At 43.5% G+C, this 26,689-nt stretch overlaps 1 protein-coding gene across 1 annotated transcript in view; it reads left to right on the plus strand.

Annotated features, from left to right (window-relative positions):
- The window catches only part of bmper (BMP binding endothelial regulator), a 44,155-nt gene that overhangs the window by 11,556 nt on the left and 5,910 nt on the right, over positions 1 to 26,689 (plus strand). Inside the window, exons 3-11 of the mRNA XM_079561895.1 lie at positions 9,194 to 9,293; positions 12,142 to 12,224; positions 12,524 to 12,614; positions 13,022 to 13,104; positions 14,966 to 15,065; positions 16,216 to 16,325; positions 17,577 to 17,711; positions 17,795 to 17,899; positions 24,365 to 24,410. Of these exons, the coding sequence (XP_079418021.1) occupies positions 9,194 to 9,293; positions 12,142 to 12,224; positions 12,524 to 12,614; positions 13,022 to 13,104; positions 14,966 to 15,065; positions 16,216 to 16,325; positions 17,577 to 17,711; positions 17,795 to 17,899; positions 24,365 to 24,410 (853 nt within the window). The remainder of the gene's footprint in view (positions 1 to 9,193; positions 9,294 to 12,141; positions 12,225 to 12,523; positions 12,615 to 13,021; positions 13,105 to 14,965; positions 15,066 to 16,215; positions 16,326 to 17,576; positions 17,712 to 17,794; positions 17,900 to 24,364; positions 24,411 to 26,689) is intronic.

A 26,689-nucleotide genomic window follows, 5' to 3' on the forward strand; every position in this document is an offset into this window, starting at 1 on the left:
AAACAGTAGCCGATCGATCCCGGGAGCTGAGGTTTGCGTTGATAACAGGAGACTTTGATGACGGCGGCGTGACCCAGCGTGAAGAGAAAAGGCTGGAACGCTGACAGGCGGTTCCCAGTTTTTCGGAGTAAAACAGAACAAAATCCCGTCTGAAACGTGAAGATTACAGTCGAAAGAATGTGTTCCGTGTAAGCCCCAATGAAATCATTTTAGGATCATCATTAAAGAGACATTAGTGTTGAGACGGTTGGCTCGAACACTTAAAGGCCCTGTACCTGATTTTACTCTTCTCGTGGCTAACTTTGTTTTTTTCCCTTGGCGGAGCAGGCATTCGTAAATCAAACAACACCTTTGTGCTTTATGCGGGAATCTACGGAGAATAAGAGTTGATCTTAGGACGTTGCTTCTCCGACCAATAGCCGTCCTTTTCCAAACAGCTCGCCAAAGACTTGTGCAAAAGAAAAAAAACATAATTATCTAAAAATGAGGGGTAGGGTTTATGTAATTGTCACGTCTTTTATTTTCCATGTGTAAGCCTTGTTTTTATCGTTGTGAAATACTTTTTGGTGCAGATGTTTGTAGTGCTGCTGGTGTCGTGTGACGCTGTACATGTTTGCAAATACTTTCAACAAGAAGTATTTTGTCTAAGCATCGCGAGGCTCTGCGGCGCGTCCTCGCTCGAGCGTAGCAGCGTCTGGGCCCTAAGCTACTGTGGCTCCTGCCCTTCACGGGGGTCACCGCCTGTTTGTTTAGGAGAAGGGCGAAAGAGCAGAGGTCACCGCCGCCAGCTCTGGGGAAAGTTACCCCCTTGTAAAATGGCCTCCCGTTGGAAAATCATGTGAATGTAGGATTTGTTTCTTTAAAAGTGGCGTGGAGAGAATATGTAAATTAGGGGCGGGAAACGATACGCGATACAGGGCTCACGATAACAATGTTCCAATACTGCAATAATCGATATACGGCACAAAATAATGTACTACTATTTTTAAAGAAACACATTTTAAACACGCAGCATTCTTTTTTCATGTTTTTCACTTTTTCTTGATTAAATAAGTGAATACATTATCCCTGATCACATTTACACAAGAAACTTGCCACAATTTGATCTTACTTTTTGTTTTAAATGCTATCATTAAAAGTCATTTATTTGTTTGGTCCAAGTGCTTAATATTTTAATGAATATTCACAAGGTCATCATGTTTGATATTAGAAAAAAGTATTGTATCATGGCCCAAAAATATCGCGATATATCACAAAATCATTATATCGTCACACCCCTAATCTAAATAGTGCATAGCTTGTAGTCGACTGAAGGGGTGGGCCAGACTTTTTTAAACTTAAAGGTGCATTATGCAACTTTTTAATGTGAAGGAAAGATGATACTTGTGTGTATTTGACCTTGTAGAGACCCAGCAGCTGTATGAGTGGTCAGCACGGCGCCTTTACTCTCCATCACAGTTGTCTCTACAACGCTCCAGGATCAAAACAAGTGATCGTGGCGCCGGTGCTGACCACTCATACAGCCGCTGGTTCACATGTGCACAAATATCAACCTTTTTTTTTTTTTTTTTTTCCGAATAAAAAGTTGCACAATGCACCTTTAAGTACATAGTATCATTGGGAAAGACATTTGAATGGAGTTCAACATGTAGTTAAAGCCAATACTGAAACTACTCAACAACTAACAGCCCTATTCTCACGCCGTTGACGTGGGCGTAGAAAGCACAGGATAGTAGAAGGAGAGTTGTTGTAGGAGTAATTTTATGTAAATTGTTGTCAATATTTAAAGTGATAGTCTGTAAGTTTGCAAAGTGAGGAGAGATAGAGATGAAATTTGAAGTAAACAATGAAATCTCTTTAACCAGAAAGCCCTTCTTAGTTAAAAATGAGGAGAGCAGGAACAGAATTCTCAAAAGTAAATGATCAAGCTCCTCCCTCTCCTCCTGATTGGACCTGACAGGAAAAGCTCGTCTCATTGGTCAATGTGGGAGGATACTAAACTCTGATTAGTTGTTGAGATCTGGGAAGGAGAGACTTTATACAAAACAATATCTCTATGTATATTATTACATCAAAATGCAAGACCTTGTGGTCAATTTTGTACATTTTATAAAATGTGTAAAACATTTAAACTTCCAGACTATCACTTTAACAACCAGTCGCCTAAAGAGTCTTATTCTCAAGTACTTGAAGTGGGCTTGGAAAGCACAGCCTAGTAGAAGGCTATTTGTTGTAGTTATTAGTCCATATTTAACGCCAACCATGTACGTACTTCCAGTATGTCGGCGACTGTTCATTATCGGTTGCCAGGTAGCAAAACAAAAGCCTCTGCACAAAACCAGTGGACAAACAGTTCCTTCTTTCCCTCTCTCTAAACAGCATCGGCAGTGTTGGATTTAATCATTTGTTGTTAGAAAATAGGAATCTTTACCAACTGTTAGGCGACAACTGTACCCCTATTTGACTTTACCTCTGCCGACATTTGTCTTTAACTTTCATTCCACACATGAATCTTTGAAACCAGTGTGTAGTAGTAATTCTAGCACAAAAGGTCGCTAGTTAAATCCCCGCTAACAGACGCACTGTTGCTGTGCCCTAAGGCAGAGCACTTGCATGTGAAGGTGGTCTGTGCAGCTGTAACGTTTGAGTGACAGGAGACTTTCATTTCTTGCATGTTATTTCCCTGTTGACGTTCCCAAAAGCCCAATGTTGTTTTAAATCTTCATAAACTTTGAGTAACTGTTTAAGTCGCTGAAACCTGATGGCACTTTAAATGCTAGCTGTGCACATTTCACTACAACGCGGCACTGTCCCCACGTCCCGACTGTGACCGCCTCTCGCTGCCGACTCCAGGAACGGCCTGAGTGAATGATTGAATAGCAGTGATTGGATTAGAAAAGCTGACCCCGTTCGAGCACATTAGGTGTAAGACCACGCTTGTTTCCGACTCGCGCCGCTCGCATTTCCATGACATTCAAACTTTGACGTCACCTCAAATGCCATTTTACCAACTTCATGTTTTTTCCCCCCGAGAACTTCCAGAAAATCGGCCCTGATTGACTTTTCTGAGAGCGGACTTTGGGTTTAGCTTGGACGCACCGCGGTATTCGAATACGCACCTCTTGTGTTTCTGTTTGGATTGAAAAGTGCACTTTATTTAACATTTCACAGACCTTTTTGTCCTTTGTGCTTTCCTGCTACTTGGTTCACTTTTGTGGATGTGGAACATGACATATCGTGGGCAATTTTACAGATGCTTTAGCGCCCAGTAAAAAAAAACAAAAAAACAGTTGGTTTCCAGCCAGCTTTGCTATCACTGTGTCTTTGAGTGATCTGTGTGGAGTCTGCGTGTTCCCCCCATGTCTGTGTGGGTTTCCTCTGGGTACTCCGGTTTCCCCTGCCACTAAAAACATGTACAATAGACCCTGATGAGTGAGCAATAAAAGAAATAAAGGTTAGGAAAAATACCTTTGGAGCTTCAAACACAAAAATTGCGTCCGGATTCCCCTCGGTAATGAACTTTCTTCCTTGTTTGTCAGTCAAACGAGGAGCGTTGACTGTAGTTCTTCACAGCGCCTCCTACTGTTCATAGAGTGCATGTAATCAGGCTTTTAAAATGAACAAATAAAGACAGATCCTCAAGAACTCTAGTGAAGTAAATTTACTTTGACTCAGGACCTGTCAAAAGAAATGCAACTGTCGGACAAATATAAATATAAGTAAAAACCTTTCGCTAGTTTGCTGATTCCTGAGTTTGTTCAGGATAAATCTGTGTAAAATCGACTGGAAAAACATTCTCTTTCTCAGGTTCAAACTTTTCACATAAAACAGCCTTCCAAAAGAACCAATTTGGCCATGAGCGTCACATCACCAGGCGATAAGACCGTGGACAAAACATGATTTAAAAAAATGTACTTTCGCCCATTCATCACAAACACAAAAACACTTTCCCCGTGTCTGACCCCTGACATACCAGCGCTTTGTCCGGCGCTGATCACAGAGCCGCGGTGCCGCCTGGAATGTGGAGTGTTCATAAGGAGGGTGACTTCTCCTGACTGTGACCCCATGGGTCATAAAGTGGGCGGGGTCACATGTACTGCACCATGTTCAGGCTCATTTATCCATCCTACACTTCAAATTCATACTGATGGTGTCGGTGATTCTGTCGGTGAATCTGCTCTGTTTAGCTAGTGCGTGTGGGAGTCATGTGAAGCAGTACATGAGCTGACCACTGGGGACGCCACTGCACACGGCTCAACTGATGAAGCAGAACAAACCACTAAAACTATAGTGAACCAATCTGCAAACAAACTCACTCCATTTTCTTGATTATTTTCCAGTAATTGTGATGACAATGTTCATTTCTATGTAGACAACTCGTATGCAATATATAATTCTATATATACAGACTATATGGTTTGTTAACATATACATATATATATATATCACATAAACAGTTCAGATAACTATAGCATAAAGAACATACCACTGCACCGTTGACAAACCTTTCCCAACAGCATGTTTTTCAATCTCTCATTTGCGAAGTCGTTCCTCTAGCTGTGGCCATCGAGCCTTTAGCCCCTGATTAGCTTTGTTTTGTTCTCGCTCACTCAAAAACGTTCTTTCTGCTGCTCGATTAGCCTTCAGTGCCCTTTAGCGGCATGTGAAATTTTATATTTGAATTTTAAAAAAAGAAAGTCGCTCCGGAGTAGAAGTCTATGAACTATGAAAAAAAGTGCGACCAATAGTCCAGAAAATACGGCAATTGAAAAAGCTGAGTAGCAAAGGGGAGCAAGAGGATGGGGGTGGGCGGAGCTTAGCCGGAGGCAGGAAGACAGAAGTTCCACCGTAGCAATAAACAAACATTTAATTGTTGTTGAATATATCAGGTACAACTTAACTTTACAGCCCCAAACATTGTTCCTCCTGTTTTGTTTCCTATCATACACAACAAGACGACATTTTAAAGTTGTAACTTCACACATATGAAAGCTCGTTTTAGTTGAATCTTCTTTCCTCTGCTTCCTTCCTCTCGCTGTCACTGATGACTGAGGGGTCTGTACTGTTCCTGACAGCTTTCCCCCAGTGGCTTTGAAGAATGGGTCACATTTCTTCACAAGGCCGGACTGGACATGAGCTCCACAGTCGTGACTCTCATCAGTCTTTAGTCTGACTCCATCCTGTCCGTCCCTGGTTCTCCTCAAGGTTTCTCTTTTCTCCCACTGGGTTTCTGTGTTTTTCCCTTCCCTCAAAGCCAGCTTAAAGAACGGGGGGCGACGATCCATCTGCTGCCGACAGTTCATTTGGCCATTACAGTAGCTTTATTTTCTGTTTCCCTGTTTGATATCTGTGTCATTGCTGGTCTCCAAAAATCCGATCTGGAACTCTTTACATGGAGCATCTACTTGGAGCATTAGCCCATACTTTTACGGGAATAGCGCTCCCAGCAGAAAACCCACCCAGAGACAGGGCCCCACACGGTCTGGGAAATGCCTTTTTAAGCAAACCATACCAAGTCCTATTTCAGATCTAGTAATTTGAGTGTTGGATAGTGCAATTGAGCTGTCAGTGTTGTGCGCATAAATGTGTGGTAGCGGCAGCATAAGCATCACTTGCACGGAAGCGTAGCCTCCCGTCGGCGTAGCATTATTCCTGGCTCCGGAGCCCGGGTGTCAGCGCGTATTTGGCGGCGTGCGGCTTCTTGACTGAAAGGAGCAGTTTTTGTTTTTTTTGTAGAAGCAGATAAGTGAGATGTTGTCGGTGTCGGGGCACGCTCGGGTAATTATGGAGCACGGCTTTCTCCAAAACGCTCAAATCCATCACAACTGTCTCCTGCAATGTTTGTGAATTTAGGAATTTGTTGTAATTGTTTTAATTTCAAAGTCTAGCCCTATTGTTGTGTCATTAGAAAGAGAAAACACTCCACTCGCATGTCATTGTTGGTTGTTAGCTTTTGCATGAGTTGTGTGTATGATGGAAAACTTTAAAACCATAATAGGCCCATGTTCTCTTTGTGTACTGTAGTGTGTAGTATGTAGTAGTAATTGTAATCCTAGGCCTTACATGATTTAAAAATAGACTTGGAATCATTATTTTGGGTGCCTTTTGTACATTATATAATTTTAATTGATGTCTCTGTAAGAATTAGATTGTAACAATGGGGGAAGACTTTGACTGGGGCTCCTCCTGCTGGCAGCTGCAGGAATAACTTCTCTTCCTCTCACCCCGCCCACTTTAACCGCATTTTCTCCGGTTCGGCTTTACCCAAATCTGAAAGCTTCTCGACTGGAGAGCTTGGCCAGTGCGACACCTCATTTGAAAGCTAAGACCTGGATAACGAATCATGTTAATGCGTTTTTTAACACATTTTTGTCATGTTTTTGTCTCCTTTTTATCGCTTTTTTGTTGCGATTTCGTTTTTTTTTGTCGTGTTTTTGTTGCTTTATCAACACTTTTTCCCATTGTTTTTTAATGCTTTTTTATCGCGTTTTCGTCCCGATTTTTGTCGCTCTTTTGTGGTTTTTCCGTTGCTTTTTCGTCGCTCGTTAGTCGTGTCTTTTGCCACTTTTTTATTGCGTTTTGATCCTTGTTTTCGTTGCTATTTTGACAGGGTTTTTTCCCGAAAAGCTTTTAGATTTGGGTTATGCCGAACCCGAGAAAATGTGCTTGGTTCCGGTGGGATATAAGAGGTGGGATCCCTTTCGGTTTCCATTTACGGCGTGGTTTACAGCTTGAGCTCGGCCTGATAAACACTTTGAGCTCTGAGCAGCTCAAAGTGATATAATGTGGGATTATGCGCTTTTCAAAAGGTGGAGAACCGTTTTGGGCTTTAACAATGACACAATTGTATCCAGGAAGTGCAGAGCGAAGTGCAAAAACAGCTCGATTAACCGGATTTCGTTGGTGAAAAGAGACAGATCTTCAGTTTTATACAGATACTTGACTACAACAACCAGCATTAAAGCAGAGAGAAGCTTTTGTGATTCGTCAGAGCAGTTTTTTGTTATGTTAAACTAAATCCCATTGTAACCTTTTGAGTAACTGACACTGAAGAGCCATGATACCCATCACTTAAGACAACCCTGGGCAGGTGCCGGCTTATAAATGTTTGTCTATGATGGACTGAGAGATTGCCTTGCAGAATATACTTTTCAGATTGCAATTTCAATTCGATAAATCATTCTGTCCTGCCTGATGTTACACTGATGTGCTTCATGGACAATAGAGCAGTTTTTATTTGGGAAATACTACACCAAACGGAGTGTAAAAGTATTTAGTAGCATCAGTGCAGTTAGAACAGGTCTTGACAGCCAAGTTCTTTTGGCAAGACACTTTCCCCCCTCCAGGCTAGTGTCGATGAGCGACGGTTCTTTGCTTTTCTGAGAGATGGTCTGAATGCTGATGGAGGCAAATAACCCCTCTCGTAAATCCATGATGTGGCCATTGCGGCGCAGATCTTCAAGCATCATCGACTGGACTGGGCTGTTTCTCCACGTCTGCGCCAACACGTTCGGACACACTGGTCAGCGCAGTTCCACGTGGTCCAGTTCGCTGTGGTGGTGGACGAGCGATTCCTGGAAAACCAAGCGTTCGTGTGCAGCACCTCATCTGCCCCGTCCCCCGTCTGTCCCCCCCCCCCCTCTGTGTGCGGGACGTCCTGCCTCCTCCCTCCATGACATCATCTGCCCTCCGTGGTTGGGTCTTGTTTCTATATTAAAGCGTGCATTTATTTCGGGGCTCTTTGATGGCGCTGGGCTGCAGTGGCTCGCCGCTCCGCCACAGGGACAGACTTTTGCAAAGCTCCAGCGTAAAGACCAACGGCGGAGGGATAAAACCCGTCGTAAAAAAAAGTGGGTGTGAAGGAAGGGAGAGCGTTTGGTGCATGAACTACTCGAGGATGGCTGGATAATAAACTGGCTTTTAGGGGTTGCTGGATAACACTGTCGTTTTATTGTACGACGTGTTGTTGTTTATTGCCCCGTACAAGCCAATACAACTGTCTTCATTTAGGCTTTTGACACCGCGATCTATTTCACATGTCAGTTTCTAGCACACAAAAGTCAGCTCTAATTTATGAGCATAGGCCGGTGGTTCTCAACTGGTGAATCGGGACCCACAAGTAGGTGGCAAGGAACATTAAAAAACACATTTATTTGCTGAAAATCCTTCCTTAAAGTGATAATCTTGAAATCTAAGGGAGTCATTTACCAAACGTTTGCTCATGTGAAAATCAAGTAGCATGTGCAAAAGTAATTTAAGCATTGTCTCATCAGATTTGGGGCCATAACACTGTATTACAGGCAACATGAAATAGTAAATAATGGGCAACATATCAATAAAATAGCATTTTTTATGTTGCCTTGATAAATGACCCCCTAAATGTATGGCTAATTACCGTATATAAAATGTGCAAAACGATCCCCTGGTCTTGCATTTTGATTTAAAATAAGTTATAATATATAGTATATGTTGTAAAGTCCCTCCTTCCCAGATCTCAGAAACTAATCAGAGTCGAGTATCCTCTTGCGTCGACCAATGAGATGAGCTTTTCCTGCGGACCAGCCTGCCAGGTCCAATCAGGAGGAGGGGGAGGAGCTTGATCGTTTACTTTGGTAAACTCTGTTCCTGCTCTAACACGATGCTTCACGTTAGCATCATGCTAATGCTAACGCTATCTACGACTGCCATATTTTCGCTTCTACTGAACAGCCTGCCGTGAATAAACATCCATATGCACCCGATTTAGACTTCACTTTATTTGCAGATGCTAATAAGTTTATGTTTCGCCTGAAAATGGCTAAAAAGAGTGAAAAATTGTGTTTCCGGCAAGATCCTGTTTTCCCCTTGGCGAGGCCACACTCCCTTCTATGACGCGATGCCGTATCTATCTCTCCTCACCTACTGCAAACTTACAGACAATCACTTTAATGTGTTCAAATATTGTTGCTGAGTGGCTCTGATGAGGATTTCAGCTTTTTTATGTGGGGATATTACAGTGTCTGCTATAATACTGTAATATATACAGTATTATAGCAGATTCTCATGGTTATAAACCCCTGGGTAAATCCTCTGCGGGGAAAAGAGGAGTAAAACAGTGCAAATAAAAAACACAAACATTGAATTTTAGTCTAAAGTGCTATAACCAGGAACCTGAATATTTCTGATTTCTAAAATGTCTGCTGCTGTGTTGCAGGAGGGCAAGGCGGACTGTAAGCAGGAGAAGTGTCCGCAGGTGTCCGAGGACTGCGCTCTGGTGGTGAAGCAGACGGGGGCCTGCTGTGAGCGCTGTAAAGGTAACACATTCTCTCTTTGTTTCGTCAGCGAGCAGCCATGTGATCCTTTTCATCTCCACATAAGGACGTCAAATTACACACCGATTAGTTTTAAGAGATTGTTGGATGCCTCTCTTTGCAACACCCGCACCTAGACCCAGAGGTCACAGACGCGGGGAACGTAGCCTCGCCGTAAGAAGTGCGGTGCTGGGCGTGTGCCCGTCTGCGCGGTCACACTTTTATGATGTCGCACTCGGCTAAGTGAGCTGAAACGTGGAGGATTTGGACGCGGAAAGTCCCAGTGTCTCTCGCCGCGCCGTTCACTCTCTGCTGTGTGGTCACATTATGGGGCTTTCAGGACCCCTGGGTGCCCCCTCCCATGCCCGTGTGTAATGTCACCCTCATAAAGCCTCGCGCTCACAGTTGCACTGGGCTTTTTTATTGGGGCGCAATTTACACTTTATTAAAAAAAAGAAAATAGCTGAGTAATGGTTCTCGCGGGGCGCTGACGGTGAAGCGGTCGACCAAATTATGGTTTACAGATTTGCACAATGGATTTTTATTGTGACGTAATGGAAGGAGCAGATTGTCTCGGGTGTGTCAGAGATGAGAGCGGCCTTTGGGACATTTCACACAATAGACATGATGAAATACATGACATGATGTCGTTGTTTTCCTGCAGGTGGAGTGTAGAGCTAAGTACGAGTTTGAACCAATTCCCATCTGCCGTCAATAGCTTTAAAGTAGCAAGTGTTTTAAAGAGGGGGTATTATGCTTTTTTCAATCACATAGCACCAGTCTATATCACACTACAATGATGACGAAACCTTCTGTTGGTCTGTAAATGCAGTAAATTAGAATAACTGCCTTGTATAAAATTGCCCTCTCAAAATGGCTGTAGTGAATGTCTTGAAATAGGCCTCTGTCTCTTTAAGAACCTCTGAGCCTTTCCGACACGCCCCCTCCACACGCTGTCTGTGGCATCAGTGGGGAGGGGGTTCTGCTGAGGAGCAGTGGTTGGTTACTCGGCTGGTGACGAAAGCTCGGAGGCGTCTCCAGGAGGTGGGGGCGTTCCTAGGAGGACTCAGGCAAACCTATCCCTAAAATGGCCGCCATCAGAGTTTTTACAGATTACTCAAAAATACGTGAATGTGCCAAGGCAACACTTCAGCCATGTTTTTAATGAGGGAGTGACATAATAACATGATGTAAAGCTTGAAAAAGTCCATTTTGCATAATACCCCCCCTTTAAGGCCCAATAAACTTGGTAAAGCGAGTTTTGGGCCATTGAGTTTGTCAGTTTGAACAGGGATCAAGGCATTTTGTTGACAACTCACGGCTTTGATTGGTGATAAATCCACCTTTAACAACCAATCAAGCAAACATTTCCCACTCAAGTCATCTTTGGTCTATTTGGTTTCACTGTGTTCGATGTAGGACTCCTCAATGTTTCTTTATGTTTGCTTGTTTTATTTAGCTTGATCGTGAGGTGTTGTCATCTTCAAGGTCCAAATGAATTGTAAAGGACGGTAGTCGTCCCGTTGAGCCCGTGTCACCCCGGCACCTGCTCTGTCTCACACTCCGGCCGGTCGATGGCTCTGATCAGGTTTCTGCATGTGCCACTTTAACCTTCGATCGGAGGCCACTTACTGTAAATGTCCCGTAATTAATAGGCTGTTCATTGCTGAGTGGACACTAGAGTGAGATGTGCAGACACTGACCAGCTGAATGGTCTCGTTCTCTGTGGTTCATGTAGCACCAGCAGAACTTGAGGGGTCTGAGAACATTTACACATGAACACCCTGTAACACACATATTGCTTAGAGCTCCCTCTTGTGGGAGTGCAATTGTTTGAATGACTCAGTGCGGCGGTTAGTGTTTGTGCTTCACAGCTAGAAGATCCCAGGTTCGATCCCTGGACGGGGCATGTCTGTGTGGAGTTTGCATGTTCTCCCCATGTCTGTTCTGTCCTGTTTCCTTGTTTCCTCCGGGTTCTCCAGTTTCCCTCACATTACAAACATGTACAATAGGTTAATCCTCCAGCCAGATGATTAGCCTGGCTCCACATCTGAAGATGGGTCCCCGAGCGCCGGCCCTTACGCTGGCAGCTTTCTGCTCCTACATGTCGTCCCAGTGGCATTGACACATTTTTTTTTACGGGGATCAATAAAGTCGCTTAACCTTATCCTAAAAATGGCCTAACGTGATGTCATCAGTTCATGCGTGGAGCTGATATTGCTCCAGAAACGTCTTTGAGATGATTTGGCCGAGTCCGTGTGATTCTACATGTAAATGTGCTCGTCCATATTTAGCATGTTAATGGGGTCAGCCCTATGTGTCCTGGTACCTATGTTCCCCCATCAATAGAAGTGGGGGAACATTGATGTATTTAGATTAGGCACCAGCCCACTATCCTTAAGGTTAGTGTCTAGTGCAGGGTCAGGATTAAGCTGATGTATGTATGACTTTTCGATGCACCTACTCACCTATGAGAAAAATCACACCCGGGGAGCATAGGCACACACCCCATGCCAATAAGCTAGCTTGCTAGATAGCACAAGCTAACTTTTCATGGTATTTTTAGTCTTTATGCTGGTCTGAAGCATAATGTGTTCTAAAATAAAATAAAAATACATCAATAAAGTGATGTTAAGTGCTTTGGCTTTCTTGATTTGTGCATGTTTGTTTAGATTTGCTTCAAAACTATAATAAAATCTGCATTGTCGTTGTTATTCCACTGCTGTCTTTCTGACGAAACCTTTGTCACTGTCTCTGTATCGCTCGGGTCACATGATTACGTTGATCATTGATTTCTTCTTTTTTGTGGATGTAGCTCTAATCTAAACCCATTTTGATGTTTGTGTTCCAGGTTGCATGCTGGACGGCCGGTCCTACAACAGCACAGATCACTGGACCACGCCCACCAAACCGTGCATCAGCCGGCGCTGTCAGGTGTGTAGTGCGATTCCCGCCTGGCTCAGTGAGCGTCAGCAGATGAGAGCAGACATGTTGTTTCTATCCTGACGTCACCCACGCACGCTGACCTCAGCTCTGGATTCAGCTCACTGAGACAGGGCTTAGACGAGAGATCAGAGAGAGATAAGTGTTCAGGAGGTGTGGTGTGAGAGTCAACGTTACGTAAAAATGTTATAAAAGTGTGTTTACGCATAGGCAGAGGTGGGTGGTGTGTAGGGATGGGAATTAAATATGATTTATGTGTACAAACAGTTTGTTTTTGGTGTGTTTTCCAGGAGGGAGTGGTGACAGAGGCTGAGGTGCAGTGCGTGGTTCACTGTAAAAACCCAAAGATCCACCCTAAGAAGTGCTGCCCCACCTGCCCCAGTGAGTGCACAAGCTCAGCTACATTACAGCTTTTGAAACTCTCATAACATTTTGAAAAGATTTAGAGAATGTGCAAATGAGCTTTTCTTTGCTAATCACAGGCCAAATAATGACTGCATGGAAGATCGTTCATGTGTTCTTTGTTGATGGTCTTATATTTTCTATTCTTTTTACCATAACTTAAGTAAAGTGACTATTTATCAAGTAACCAGCTTTTTGATCAATGGGCTTCATTGCTGACTAGCCTCTGTTTGCTTTTTACGCTCAGGGGAGTGCAGGGTGGAAAATATAATAAAAGTGTCTGCCTTTTGATTAATACAGATTGTTAAACCTGTCCTATAAGGAATTACAGCTGTGGTTACAATTTCCTGTTGCAGTGACAGACTTTGCTGTGTTTGTGTGCCTAGGCTGCATCTTCGAGGGCCGTTTGTACAAAGAAAAGGAGGAGTTCAGTCCGGAGGGGCAGCCCTGTGTCAAATGCACCTGCACTGTGAGTTAACACTGTCACCTCCCACTGCTCCTAATGATTATTCATTTCACAAGCCGGTGGTTTTGCTACAGATTCATTTTGACGGACAGGGTTGTAAAAAATCCGTAGTGCGCGATTTTTATCCGTCATGAATTAATCTGTCATTATAAGACCACGCCTTATATAGGCCCAGGGAGGAAAAAGAGACACAGTGCCATATAGAGGCAGGGGGTAAAATAACAGCGACAAATCATACATGGCTCCTACAGGCTGCATATTATTTATGTTTGGAAAAATGTGAGATTGCAGGTAATAAATGGATCTTAAAATGTGATCTGAAATGGAACATGAATTTTGCAGGATAATTATATCTAAACTCACGTGTAAAAGTCTCAGAGAACGACTTATTCACAGCATCATCTGCTCCTCAATATCAAGGCTCATATTACACTAATACAAATGCAAATTGGAGCATATTATTTGCATTTTCTCAACATAAGGTTTAATATTTCGCAGTCTGCATCGTGTGTCTTTGAAGCTGCTCCACCCGCCCGCCTGGTCCATCTGCTCGTAGCTCCACGCACCACGCCACTTCTCTCTCGGTCCTTCGTGTGTTTATCCAAATCCATGCTCTCAGCTCCAATGTGAGATCCATCGTGGCACTAAAAAGCTGTTCAGTTGCCGCACAAAAAGCAAAAACGAAACCATGCAGTGTTAAACAAGCTGCATAAGCTGCTTTTTAGAGAGAGAGAGAGGGGGCCCCGTGCGGTCAGAAAAAGCATTTTTATTTTAATTACGGCTTGATTTTCAATTCATCAAAACGAAGGACGACCTCTGCTTTATACACTATGTGTCGAGTACAATCCGTAACCCAAGGAATGTGCATCACTGTTACATATAATTACAAGAAAGGCAAAAAAAAGAACAATCCATGAAACATCAAGGCCTTTCTCACACATTCAGGACGACGTGTGAACACAACCTGCAAACATTTGGTCTGTGGAGGAGACTGAATGCTGTAATGTTCTTTGTGTTGACATCTGATCCATATTAACAGTTTGTCCCAAAGTTTCCCAAGTTGCCCTTTTGGTGTAATATTGTAAAGTTGCAACTAATGCTTTAACTGTTGTGAGCGTTTTGCAATACGACTATACGTCCATTCAAACCTCCCCTCGCGTCGCCACTGTTTTGGCTCAGACGGTTCGCCGTACGCGCACCGCCCCAATAAAGCCCCCACAGCAGCTTCAGTGCCAGCTTGTTATTCCAGCTCGACTCACAGAACATTAACACAACATCAACGCTGTTTACCCTCGCACCTCCGCATTAGCGAGGGGCCCCTCTGTCCCCTTAATAAGTCAGTTCTGAGGTCCCCCCGGGGGCCACTAACTTTTAGCTTGCAACAACATCCCCTCGCCCCATTGGCTGAGCTCCTGTTTCTCCGGCGCTTAAATTCACAGAGTTCACCGTCCAGCGCCAGGTAAGGCCATAAACAGGTTATGGGACTGACGGGCCAGTGACGTGGATGGGGGTTAATGTGGGAACGAAAGCGCACAGGGGAGAGTCTGTGGGAACGCATTTACGGCGCAGACATACAGGCATCACACAGTCATCACACAGTCCCAATATGAGCATTTATGTGTTCAAATTCGGACGATATTTGCGCATCATAAAACTAAATAAGTGTTGTTCAGTTGTAACTTGTCACACTTCAAGACGGGCCAAAGACAGCACGAGAATTGTGTGCATAAAGTCATTTGAAACATCTTCTTGAGTTAAGTAAGGCTGGATGATTTTGGATTCTGGCAGACACTGTGTTTCTGATTTGCCGTGACACTGCTTTATCTCCCGCATTCATTTGCGTACGCCGTCATTTTGTTTCCAGGGAAGCCGTACTCTGTGCATGAAGGAGGTGTGCCCGGTCCTGTCCTGTCCCAGTCACCTCACTCACACGCCGCCCGGACAGTGCTGCCCCAGATGCATCGGTAAGAACAAAAGACCTGCCACTGTGCTTGTGTGTGGCCCATGAGAAGAGGAAGTAGAAGCTATTGAAATCAGTCGACGGCCATTTTGGATTCCCAATTTAGATTATTATAACGTATCTGTGAGACCAACGCCATCCTTACTGATTAGAGGCTCCTGACCTCTCACTCACACTTTTTATAGTAGACCACACTCACTCTGGTGGTGATTCGGACAGTAGTACTACCTACTCCTTGCTACAGATCAAAAGGCTTGAGTACAAACATGATCTACAGCAAGTAGTGAACCGAATGTCTGAAAATATATAAGAGGTCTATACTGTAATTGAGACACTGACTCTAAATGGACTCTGTATAAAGGATACATTTTTAGAACTTGATTGATTGATTGATTTCTGCAGTAAAGTTCAAGGGTCAGTCAATATTTTTGATAAATATTTGTCAAATGGGATTTATTTAACATGGAATTCACATTGATGAAGAAATTGGCTTGGATTTACCTATATTTGCCCAAGAGGGGAAGCTACATAATGTAAAGGGCCTATACCAGATTTTTTTTCTGTTTACAAACAATGCTCGAGGGAGTGAATTAATGAATTAGCCTGACACATTTCTAACATGCTAATTCTTAACTGAGATGAATTAATGGTTTCACAACTGAACACTTTTCAGGGTCACTGTTACAAAAAAAAAAAAAAGCCTGCAAGTTCACTTCAATTAGATGTTCAGAACTTTTTCCACAATAATCTTTGTTTACAATATACTGGTGGAGGACAAAACAAATTTTGTTAAACAACCAGAAAAAATCAGGTATTGGGCCCTTAACAGCTCAAGCTAAAGTTTAGCGGCTAACGTTAGCAACTTTTGAAGGTAACGTTTGTGACAGTTCAAAGACCGGTCAGTGCTGGCTCTTCTCCCACTCTGGCAATGACCTGTCGAGTGGCCATCGTTGCTCACTACTTTTCATGATGCATTGTGGGATATTTTGATGGCACTACTTCTTCCTCTCTGGACATTTTTACACACAATGGCGTGACCACTATAGTGTGGGAAATGTGTGGAGATTCAGACGTAGCCTTTTTTGTTCGTACATAGACGCTAAAAAAATAAACTAAACTAAACTAACTCTTTGTGTTCTCCCCTTGTTCACCAGGCCAGAGGAAAGTGTTCGACTTGTCTCTGGGAAGCTGTTTGTTCCACAGTGAAGTCTATGAGAACGGCACCTCGTTTAAACATGACAACTGCACCACCTGCACCTGCAAGGTACGTCCACATCACCGCCGAGACATGAGGCCAAACACGGCTGGGGTTGTTCTCATACTGAGCATATAGTTTTCATGCTTAAACAACAGATTCTCCAGGTCTCCAGGTAAACGAACACACTGATCAGACACCGAGGAGGACCAGGACCCAGACATGAGCAGCAGCTGTTTACACCGCTCTGGCTAATGCTATCGCTAACGCCCAGATCAGTTTAAACGCTGTCTGTAGAGGCTCTGCAGACACTGAACACTCCAATAATCCAATCATAATAAAGAAAAAATATTTATTTATTTATTTATTTGATGGCAATGCAATGCACATGAATGAGCATGTGCACTGAAACAACAAAAACAGACGTTAATTTACCGGATTATAGCTCCAAGGCCCATTTACATCCACAGTCCCTTAGCAGATGGCAGAAGAACAGGGGGTCAGCCCTATGTTCCCCGGTACCTATGTTCCGCCACTTCCATTGATTAGGCACCAGCCCACTATCCTTAGGGTTAGTGGCTAGGGCAGGGTCAGGGTTAAGCTGATTGATATATGTATGTTTCACTCCCATGGCGTGATTGGTTGATGGACCAAGTGACCTAAGGAAAAAACATAGGTACGAACCCAAGAACAAAAATTACAAAAAAAAAGAGACAGAAGTTAGTAAAGCACAAGAAATGTAAAAAGAAAAGTCACTCAATGGTCACGTGATTCATATTATCTCTTTGATGCCTTCATTTAGTCTGAAGAGTGGAAGGCACTCGGTATCATTAAACCTGAGCGCTAGTATCGGATTTGGACAAAATGACTCAGAAACTACCCAAAACCTCCTATTGAAATATTAGCAGTGTAGATTGTAAACTGTCTGAAATGCCTTGTGTTGTTGCAGTGCTCAAAAAGTGGGAACTACTAAAACAATGATCCTTCAACCCTTTTCAGCGCCTCTAAAGATATTAAAGGTCTTATACCTGATTTTTCCATTACAAACATCTGGATTTACAATAAAGTAAAGGAGGACAAAACACATTTCGTTCCATTACTTGAATAAAAGAAAATCTGGTATAGTGTCTATAATAATTGCTCAGAAGGCTTGTTTTCAGTGACACCTTATGGTCCTTAAAGGTGTCACTGAAAACAAGCCCTTTGAGCAATAGGACCATAGAAGCATTTCTGCATCGATGCTCCACACAGTATTACAAACACGTCCGGACTGTAGACAGGTGCAGGTATATACGATGTTACCATGATCTTTTCCCCCAGGATTCCACGGTGGTGTGCCGGAGGCGCTGCTCCAGGACGAGCTCTTGTCAGGGCGACCACTGCTGCGACGAGTGCCTCTCCTACGTCAAAGTGGAGGAGGTCAAGTACTGCCGCGTGCGCAACAAGATCTACAGGGTGAGAGACTTTAGCGCAGGTTTGAGCTCTGTTATGGTGCTGGGATTTTGTGTTTGAACATTGTGTGATTGTTTCTATCACAGGAGGGCGACATGTGGTCTTCGGTCAACTGCACCCTCTGCGCGTGTGTCAAAGGCAACATCGAGTGTCGGCCCAAACAGTGTGTGCCAATCATCAGCTGCCCCTCGGTGAGTGACAGCAGCTCACCTCCATCATGTCCGACCTGTCACACACTTCAGGGTTTACAGTCCGTGACTAACGGCATTATTCTGACTTCAGCTGTGTGACCGCTCAAAATGACACGACGCTGCTGTGATTTATGACTGTTCAGGTCCAGAGTTACAGCGAGAGAGCCCTGTTTGACTTGACCCGAACAAGCAGAAAGTGCAGACTGACGGATTTAGCCACTAACAAACAAAATGTAGCGTATATAACCCCGTCCTTTAGATACTGTATCGTACAATGCCTGGAACTGTTATGATCTTGGGTCGCTGCAGTTGGTCAGGTCTAGGTTCAGCAATGGAACGAGGTTATTCCATCGATGGATTTCTTCTTCCCTGATGGCACAGGGCAACAATGTCAGGATTCATGGGGCTCACATTGTAAAATATTGGTTCAGGGAGCATGAGACATGGTGTTCACACATGGATCGCCCGCCACAGACTCCAGATCTTGAGCCCACTGAGAACCTTTGTGATGTGCAACTGGCATCGACAAAACTGATGTCGAAAACTGGTACCAAGAAAATATTTGTCTCTATACAGCATGCTTTGATAGATGGTAGTATTTGTCAGCAGTAGGGATGTTGCCATTCAAAACCTTTGAGTCCCGATTATTCTGAGGAAAAGTATTACAATTATTCACGTGGAGGAAAATATTGCCATTTTCTCAAAACCCAAGTCATATTTTATTTTTATGCATAAAAAAGCAATAGATGAATGATTTTAAAACGAATAAAGAGGCAATAGCATATCATTAGCACTATTATATATGGGGCAAAAAAGTATTTGGTCAGTTCCCCAATGACTTCCTATTGGATTTCGGCCAAATACTTTTTTGCCCCACTGTATATCTAAAGGAAGCACATTGGTGTGAATGTCTTCAATATATATTCTACAAAAAGATGCTCATGAATTCACTATAATTACAAAAGAATAACCTGAACAAATGGACAAACCTATAAGCTGACTTTCGCACTTTCATTTTCACTGTGACAAAAACAAAAGCAGCGCGGCACATGGTTCTTTTGGGACTCTTCCTTTGACAATGTTATGCGATTATCATGTGGAAATAGATGATGAGAAACAGAATTTGCTCTGTGCACATTGGATTATCTCTGACTCTGACTTTATCAGCTTTATCCTCAAATTCTTGCGATGAACCTACTGTGAGCTTTAATAACCGCGGTAATGACGCAGGTTCAGGTGTCTCCTGGTCAGAGCCTTGTTGTTGCGCGTGGGTGACACTGGGTTGGGCTGGGGGGGGGGGGGGGGGGGGGGGGGCGGGGGGGGGGGGCGATGTGGGTGAGTGGGGGGTCATCTGTCGGCCGCTGGGTGATGGAGTGGATTCCTGGCATACCTCCCTCCGCTGACTGCCGGTCACTCACTCACTGCAGTCCAAGTTCACACGCTTCCAGTGGTGACTACAAGCCCTCACCTGTCGTCTGTGGTCAGCACAGGTCACAGCAGTTCACTTTAGTTACTCTCTGCTGTTTATGGGTGCGCGTCCACTGGGTCACGACAAGGTCAGATACGCATTGATATCAACTTGTTTTTTCCACATGAAAGGTTACGTAATGCACCTTTAAGTAAAGCCACGCAGTTTAGTTTTTGTGAGTGCTGTGCTATAGAACTGGTCTCCACCCGCTGTTCATTTTAACAACAGATTTTTATTTAGTTTTAGTCTTAGTCTTTAAATGACTATTTAGTTTTAGTCAAGATTTAGTTAACATCTTGACCCCCACCTGAATCGAGCACATGTTCTCCAGCTTGGCTTTACCCAAGACCTAAAAAAAAGTCAAAATAGCGACGAAAACGTGGATGTAAACGCAGCAAAAAAGTGACAAACACAAGGCGAAAAGACGACAAAAAAGCAATGAAAAAGTGACCAACAAAAGGTGACGAAAACGCAACTAGAAGCTATGATTAAGTAACAAAAAACGACAAAAACACTTTAAAAATGTGCCAAAAACACACCAACAATGTGACAACAAAGTTAAGAACACTTTTGTAGGTCTTGTAGGCCTTATACAGTATTCATCATAATCATATTTAACCTCTTAACCCCCGCCTAAACCAAAGACATTTTCTCCAGTTCAGTTTTACCCAAATGTAAAAGCTTCTGGACTGGAGCTCACAGCCTATATGTCAGAGCAACGCCTCATTTGAAAGCTAAGACCTACAAAACTGATCCAAAATGTTTCCTCGCATTGTCGGTGCTGCCACTTTTTCATCATATTTTTGTCGCCAGTTTTGCTTTTGATGCTTTTTTGCTTTGCATTTTCATCGTCTCATTTTGTCGCTATTTAGACGTTTCAAGAAGCTTTTAAATTTGGTTAAAATGGTTACTTACTTTTCTCACTGTCTCCACGTTCAGCGATTATCATATTCAATTATTCAGACAGTTTTTATCGTATATTATTTACTTCATCGCTGAGCAGTGCTTCCTCTCACTGCGGCCCGTTTGTCATGTGCGGTGGTGTTTGCAGGTAGCTCCTCTTAGATCCTGACAGAGCACCTTCCTGCCCTCTCCCTCTCTCTGTCCTCTGCGTTCATCCCGAGGTCAGCTCCTGTCCCCGTCCCGCTGCCGACTCCGTGTCTCCCGATGGCCTTTTGTCCGTGTGATGTTTGAGTGACGGCACTGAAGCGCTCCCCTATATTTAGGCCCCTGAAAACCAATCTGCGTCGCTCTGTCATGTGTGTGTGTGTGTGTGTGTGTGTGTCACTGTTAAAAGGCAGCGCTCTTCAAACGAGAGAAAGTGTCCTTTGTGCTGAGGCCGGGGCTGAGAGGTCCCGGGACGTCTGCGGCCTGACAGACACATGCTGAGTGTGCGTCTCTGTTTGAAGCGTAACAGTTGCCAATAACATTTGTCTATTTTTGTTGTTATTTATTTGCTGAACAGTTGAACGGTAATCTCACAGGCAAAAACAACATTTAACTTCTTAACCCCCGCCTTAACCGAGTGCGTTTTCTCCAGTTCGGCTTTACCCAAATCTAAAAGCATCTCGAGGGTTTACAGCCTACAGGCCAGTGTTGCGCCTCATTTGAAAGCATCTGAAAGGGCGGCCCGGGGGCGCAGCGGTTAGCGCTTGTGCTTCACAGCTTGAAAGTCCGGGTTTGATTCCCACCTGGACGGGGCCTTTCTGTGTGGAGTTTGCATGTTCTCCCCGTGTCTGCGTAGGTTTCCTCCGGGTGCTCTGGTTTCCCCTACCACTAAAAACATGCACAATAGGCCGGGATGAATGAGAGTGTGTTTGAGAGTGCGCATGGGGGATAATGGATGGAAATTAGCCCTCGGCTACAATCTGGCGTGGCGTGTTTACATGCATGAGACCCATGTAGGTTCATTAAAGGGACTTTACGCAGTTTAAAAATGTTAAAGTTGTGTATTTTCCTCCCCCTACATGTCCCCCTACAACTGCCTCTAAAATCCTGCACTGTCACTCAAAAAGGTGTTAATTTGGGTCTGAAGTGCCGTCATGCATGAGCTTAATATAGAAGCTGCAGTTACGCGTAAGACCTGAGGTGGCAGTAGTGAGTATAAACTTGCATCTGGTCTCTTTAACATGCACTGTCCTGATCAAATAAACCAATAAATAAATTAATAAGACCAACAAAAGTGATGGTTACTTTTTGACGCGTTGTCGCCATTTTTTTTGTCCTATTTTTTGTAGTTGTCATCGTTGCTTTTTTTATCACTTTTTTCCATTGCTTTTTTGTTGCGTTTTCATCACATTTTTGTCGGGGTTTTGTGTCTCTCGTTTTCGACACTATTTTGACACTTTCTTCACGAAGCTTTTAGATTTGGGCGATGCCAAACTGGAGAAGATGTGCTCGGTTCTTGTGGGGCTTTAGAGGTTCATTAACTTTGAAGATTGGTTTCAAACTGGCAATAAATCAAGCTTTCTTTTTCAAATATGGATAGTGCTCAAGTTTATTGAAAATGCAAAAACATATACAGCAGGATGTGCCAATTTGGACTCATTCCTGCGGGCCCGGCCACTCGATGGTGTCCTTAAATCTGGCGACCCCGGCCTGTGTGTGCCCGTGGAGTGGAGGGCGTCCCCGGGGCCAGGGAGAGAAAAAAGGAGTGAAAAGAGCCCTCTGATCTGCTCCGCCGGTGAAGTTGAAACATATTGTGCAAACACTCATCTGCAGTGTCCCGTTACAGACAGCGGCCTCAGCTGTCGGAGCGCTCCTCTCCGCTCCACGGTAAATCTGTCACGAGGGAACAATGGCACAATGGGAGCCACTGTAAAGCTAAGCGCGGTCAGCTTGTTCAACACTCTACGCAAATTACACACACATCCTTTCTGACCTGACTCCATTCGCTCAAGTAGCGTCTGCATTTACTTTGACTTTGTACCTTTAAGTTCCATCACAGCCATACTTTTACCTCAGGGTTGTGAAAAGACAGCGATACTCTTACTTTCTGACTGTAAGGTAAATTGAGATTATTTTTTTTTAACTTTCCAACTCAAATTAAGGGCAATTATATCTAGATTAAATAGTCTGGATCAGAATCAGATATCCTCCTGTGTTGACCAATGAGACTAGCCTTTCCTGTGAACCAGCCTGTCAGGATCCAATCAGGAGGAAGGGGGAGGAGCTTGATCACTTTTGGGAAATTCTGCTTCATTTTGCAAACTACTGGTGCGTTCCAGGCAACTGGTAACTGGAAAATGTACCACCTCCCACTTGGAAAAATGCCTTGAAACGCTGCTCAAAGTGGTTATTACGACTTGCGAACTCGGAGACCTCCAGACTACTACGAGTTCGAATGCGAGATGTAATGGTAGACATTATGGCGGCCCCCCGTGGAGGAGCAGCTCATGATAAAACTGTGCATATATAACGTTAGCATCCTATGAACTAGCATTAGCTGTTTTGTTTACATGGGAGTTTAATCACTTGTTAAGATTGTTTGCCATAATTTACAAAGAAAGAAAAAAAAGAATCTCTACCCCGCCCATCTGTGTATTAGAATGAGTGAATCTTTCGCTTATTTACCCGAAATGTTCTGCGATCTTATTTGACTTAGTGTAATCATCACCTGGCAACCCAGTAATACCAGACACGTATATTTGTGCAGGACTGCATGTTACCGCTGATTACATTCAATATTTGTTTTCAGAGGTAGTAGTAACACACACCGAAACCCTGAAAAATGGAACAAGCAGGAAAGTGAATGTACTGATGTATTTACTGCAGAAAATACTTAAAGCCACACTGCGTAGAAATTTACCTAATAAATAGAATTCAAATACAAGCATCTATTTTAAGACAGATATTTTCATCATTGAAAAATACCTCATAAATGTACAAACAAACATTTATGAGGCTCAACTCTCCTAAGATATGATTGTAAAATTTACCGGGAGTGGGTACGTCTCCAGCTCGTCTCCATGGAGATGTGACTAAAGGCAGTAGAATTTGAGATTTAAGCAGGTTAGTTTGTCTTAACCACTGCAGTTATAGCGTTTTCTGTGTTGAGCTGGTCATTAGGAGCATGTTTTGTTTTGCCGGCAACAGTATAGTCCAAAATGTTACGCAGTGTACCTTTAAAGTAGAAAGTACAAAAGTGTTGGGAAAAATAACTTCCTCTCTGAACGGAAACACGATCGAGACAAACCTTCTTCCTGTCGTGAGCCACTGACATCGACTGCACATCTGCACAGCACCACCTACTGTTCTTAAATCGAACAAACAAATGGCCAAATGAACTTTATTACTTTGGAGCCTTTAAAGTAGTACTAAGTAACTCTTCCCCCTATAGGCCATAACCGCAACTGCAGGTGTCATAGCAAGTTACGATTTTTTAACTTATTATTATTTAACTTGGAGAGTAAATACTACGCTGACAGGAAAGGCGACGGGAGAGAGGGTTACTTTGCATCCAATTATACAACGGAAATTAAAAAAAATCACTCAAACTTGGCTGTAAATACTGTTTAAAGTGACGTTAGCCTGCTGTTAGCTTTGCCCGTTAGCATGTTAGCTTCTTCTTTGTGATTCCATTAGTGTGTATTGCTTTCTCCGGACCGGTGGCAGTCAAGTTGCAAACATGGTTTTCTGGCCAGAGACACCAGGGGGAGATGAAAGACCCTCCAATCATCCCATAAACACTTGTATTACCCCCACAGGGACTACGAAAAGGATTTATTCAGGTAAACATGTTACTTAGTACTGCTTTAAAGTATTTCACCAACCAGTAGTCGCCACGTCAGCCTCCACCTTTGTGTTGTGTACATGGGTCTGATCGTCTGAAGGCTCGTCGTCATATCTCGTGTCAGATGTTGCCTTTGTGTTGCCGTCCGTTGACCGTCTGTGGGCAGGCCAGTCTTCTGTTTCTTTTCCACGAGCCCCGCTGCATCTTTTATTTAGGTGTTTAATCCCTGAAAGCCTATCTGACCCCTGTGTCCTGTGTGTTGCAGAATAAGATCCTCAACCGGACTGGCTGCTGCCCCGTCTGCACTGAAAGTGAGTAAGTCCTCCTTAACTGCAAACATGTACACGACGTTTGCCCACGTCCACGCCATCAGAAGTTTGGTTTGGCCCATGATAACTGACCAGGGCAGGGGTTTGTCACGCAGGAGCATGCACTTAAACGCTGGCTATCGACAATCACATGGTGAGAGTTTTGATCCTGTCAATGCTGCAGATTAGGGCTGCACAATACATCACAAAACATATCGTATCGCCCTATTAGGTCAGTGGTTCTCAACCTTTTGGAGCCGCGACCCCGATTTATAACAGTTAAAGGGGATAGTGACGCCCGTCCGAGTCACACCGTAAGAAATAGGAACATTAGCCTACATAATTCTTAAAAAACAAATGGATAAAATAAAATTCATCAAATTCCGAACAAATAATGGCACTGCTACAATAAAATATTATATTATATGCTAATAAATATATGTATATTTTATCTACTTGATCTGGCGACCCCCCAAATTTGAGATCGACATGTATTTTGCAAATTTAGCCAAAGACAAACAGTGCATTAACCTTGCAACCCCTCCCTTTACGAAGCACATTTTCTCCAGTTTCTTCATTTGAAAGCTAAGACCTGCAAAACGGATCTAAACTGATCTTTTTCCTCACGTTGTTGCCGTGGTATTGTCACTTTTTTGTGGCTCTTTTGTTGCGTTTAGGTTTGGGTAATGCCAAATCGGGGACAATGTGAACGGCTAAAGAGGCTAGATGCAAGTTAGTCATTTTATACTCAATACTGCCACCTCAGGTCTTATGCGTAACTGCAGCTTCTATATTAAAGAGGGGATATTATGCTTTTTTCAATCACACAACACCAGTCTATATCACACTACAATGATGACCAAACCTTCTGTTGGTCTGTAAATGCAGTAAATTAGAATAACTGCCTTGTATAAAATGTCTCTCTCAAAATGCCTGTAGTGAATGTCTTGAAATAGGCCTCTGTCTCTTTAAGAACCTCTGAGCCTTTAGACACGCCCCCTCCACACGCTGTCTGTGGCATCAGTGGGGAGGGGGTTCTGCTGAGGAGCAGTGGTTGGTTACTGGGCTGGTGACGAAAGCTCGGAGGCGTCTCCAGGAGGTGGGGGCGTTCCTAGGAGGACTCAGGCAAACCTATCCCTAAAATGGCCGCCATCAGAGTTTTTACAGATTACTCAAAAATACGTGAATGTGCCAAGGCAACACTTCAGGCATGTTTTTAATGAGGGAATGACATAATAACATGATGTAAAGCTTGAAAAAGTCGATTTTGCTCGTGCTTAACACCTTTTTGAGTGACAGTGCAGGATTTTAGAGGCAGTTGTGGTGAACAGGTCTGGGCTCATTCTACACATTAGGACATGGCTGGAACATGTAGGGGGAGGAAAATGCTTAGTTTTAACATTTTTAAACTCTCTATAGTCCCTTTAAGGTGGGGGTTAAGAGGTTAACAGCGCGCTAGCTTTTACTTCTGCTCAGTTTGACGACAGTCTTTGAACAGAACAAAAATGAACCAAAAGTTTATTCCATTCTCTCACTGACATCTGTGCGTCTCCAGTACAAACGCAGCGTCTCCCCGGGGGCTGTTCAACCGCTAATTCCAGTCGCCCTGTTTAGTCCAAATCTTGATTGTTTGCTGTAAATGTACAGTTTTTGTGGAAGCAAGATGAAAGATAGACGCGTTTTCATGTGGTCAGTTTTAGTGCTGTCGCTAAAGCTACATTTTTACCACAATAAACCAACGATCAAACTCCCGCCTCGCGTTTCCAGTTTGTCATAACACTGGAGCTGAGCGCTGACGGGTCGTCCTAGTGTTTACCCAAGACGCAAGGAACACAACTGCTGCTGGACTATTGTGCAGTTACTTTCTGTTTTCAGTTATTATCAGTTATTATGTCCAGCACCAGGCAGGGTTTTATACCAATATTTCTTTGTTTTTTCATCAAGGTTATATAGGCGCTTTAGAAATTCCCCAAAATCATCCAGGTGGGCCTTTCTTTGTTTCCTCCAGATGCTCTGGTTTCCCCTATAACTAATACAACTAATTAGCATTTTTGTAGATATATTGTTTAATAAATGGAAAAAGAAATAACTAAAGCCCAAAACTGTCATATTCCTTTGTTCCTCATCATGTCAGCTTTCTTTGTTCTAAATTTCATTAATCTGTGACTCTGTATGAGACCACAGCACTACTTTGGATAGAATCACAAAGTTCCGTCTGAAGCCTGTCCCATTAAAGTGGTTTTTGGGGTCCCACAGCCGAACGGGGCCGAGTTGCAATGGGG

Source organism: Gobius niger, assembly GCF_951799975.1.
Source record: "Gobius niger genome assembly, chromosome: 8".
Classification (NCBI taxonomy): domain Eukaryota; kingdom Metazoa; phylum Chordata; class Actinopteri; order Gobiiformes; family Gobiidae; genus Gobius; species Gobius niger.